Below are 856 nucleotides of genomic sequence, written 5' to 3'. Positions count from 1 at the left end.
ATTGACCCTTATGACTGGTTTTGTGGTCCAGGGTCACATATTATTGCTTATTATTGAATTATTATTCCTGTATTCTTGCATACAGCAATTATTACGGGTAGTTGCAAATGCACCATTTCCAATTTTCATTTAGTTTACGTTTTTGTTCTCATATTTATATTTTATTTTAATTCAGCTTTATTTCAATTAACAAAAAATAAACAATTTCAGTTTAGACAATAATTTTTACCCTGGTTGAGATTAATTTGTGCTTGTTGTATTTAGTGTTGATTAATAGAAATATTATAGTAATGCATTTCTGATTCCTAATTCTCATTCAAGTTTTTCTACTCCTGTTTTATTTTATTTTAGCTCAATTTCAATGAGCAAGTTCTAACTAATGTGTGCTGCTCATATTCGTTGTGTGTGGTTTGCTAGAGTTATTATTGCTGTGTTTTCAGGGCTTGAGTCCAGGCTGCCACGACACATACGCCGCCAACATCGACTGCCAGTGGATCGACATCACAGACGTCCCTCCTGGAAACTACATCCTCAAGGTGTGAGAAATAAAGCTGATGGAGAGACATTTTCCAAGCGGATCCTGTTGTTGATGTGCATTTCACTTCCCGTCCAGGTCACAGTCAATCCAGACTTCCTGGTGCCCGAGTCTGACTTCTCCAACAACGTTGTGCGATGTGAGGTCGTTTACACCGGCGTTTACATCCAAACCAGAAACTGCATCTTAACTGGGTGAGGGAATGCATTTTTACTACAGTTTTTTTTTCAACTGCTTACACACATTTTCATAACTTTGCCTCTTTTCTTTACACATAAATCCAAGAATTGCACACACAAAATGCAAAATGCCTCACATCTC

The 856-nt window shown here is 37.0% G+C and overlaps 1 protein-coding gene across 1 annotated transcript in view; it reads left to right on the top strand.

The window, feature by feature from the left end:
* LOC107578202 (protein-lysine 6-oxidase-like) overlaps positions 1-733 on the top strand; it is a gene marked incomplete at its 5' end in the record, with an annotated part of 5,172 nt that extends 4,439 nt beyond the window's left edge. Inside the window, 2 exons of the mRNA XM_016264183.1 lie at positions 441-536; positions 614-733. Of these exons, the coding sequence (XP_016119669.1) occupies positions 441-536; positions 614-733 (216 nt within the window). The remainder of the gene's footprint in view (positions 1-440; positions 537-613) is intronic.
* Positions 734-856: the final 123 nt, after the last annotated feature.

The sequence above is a fragment of the Sinocyclocheilus grahami genome, unplaced genomic scaffold (genome assembly GCF_001515645.1).
Source record: "Sinocyclocheilus grahami isolate Dianchi unplaced genomic scaffold, SAMN03320097.WGS_v1.1 scaffold9294.1, whole genome shotgun sequence".
Classification (NCBI taxonomy): domain Eukaryota; kingdom Metazoa; phylum Chordata; class Actinopteri; order Cypriniformes; family Cyprinidae; genus Sinocyclocheilus; species Sinocyclocheilus grahami.
The sequence above is the reverse complement of the archived record's forward strand: the minus strand, read 5'-3'. Positions and strand labels throughout refer to the sequence as shown.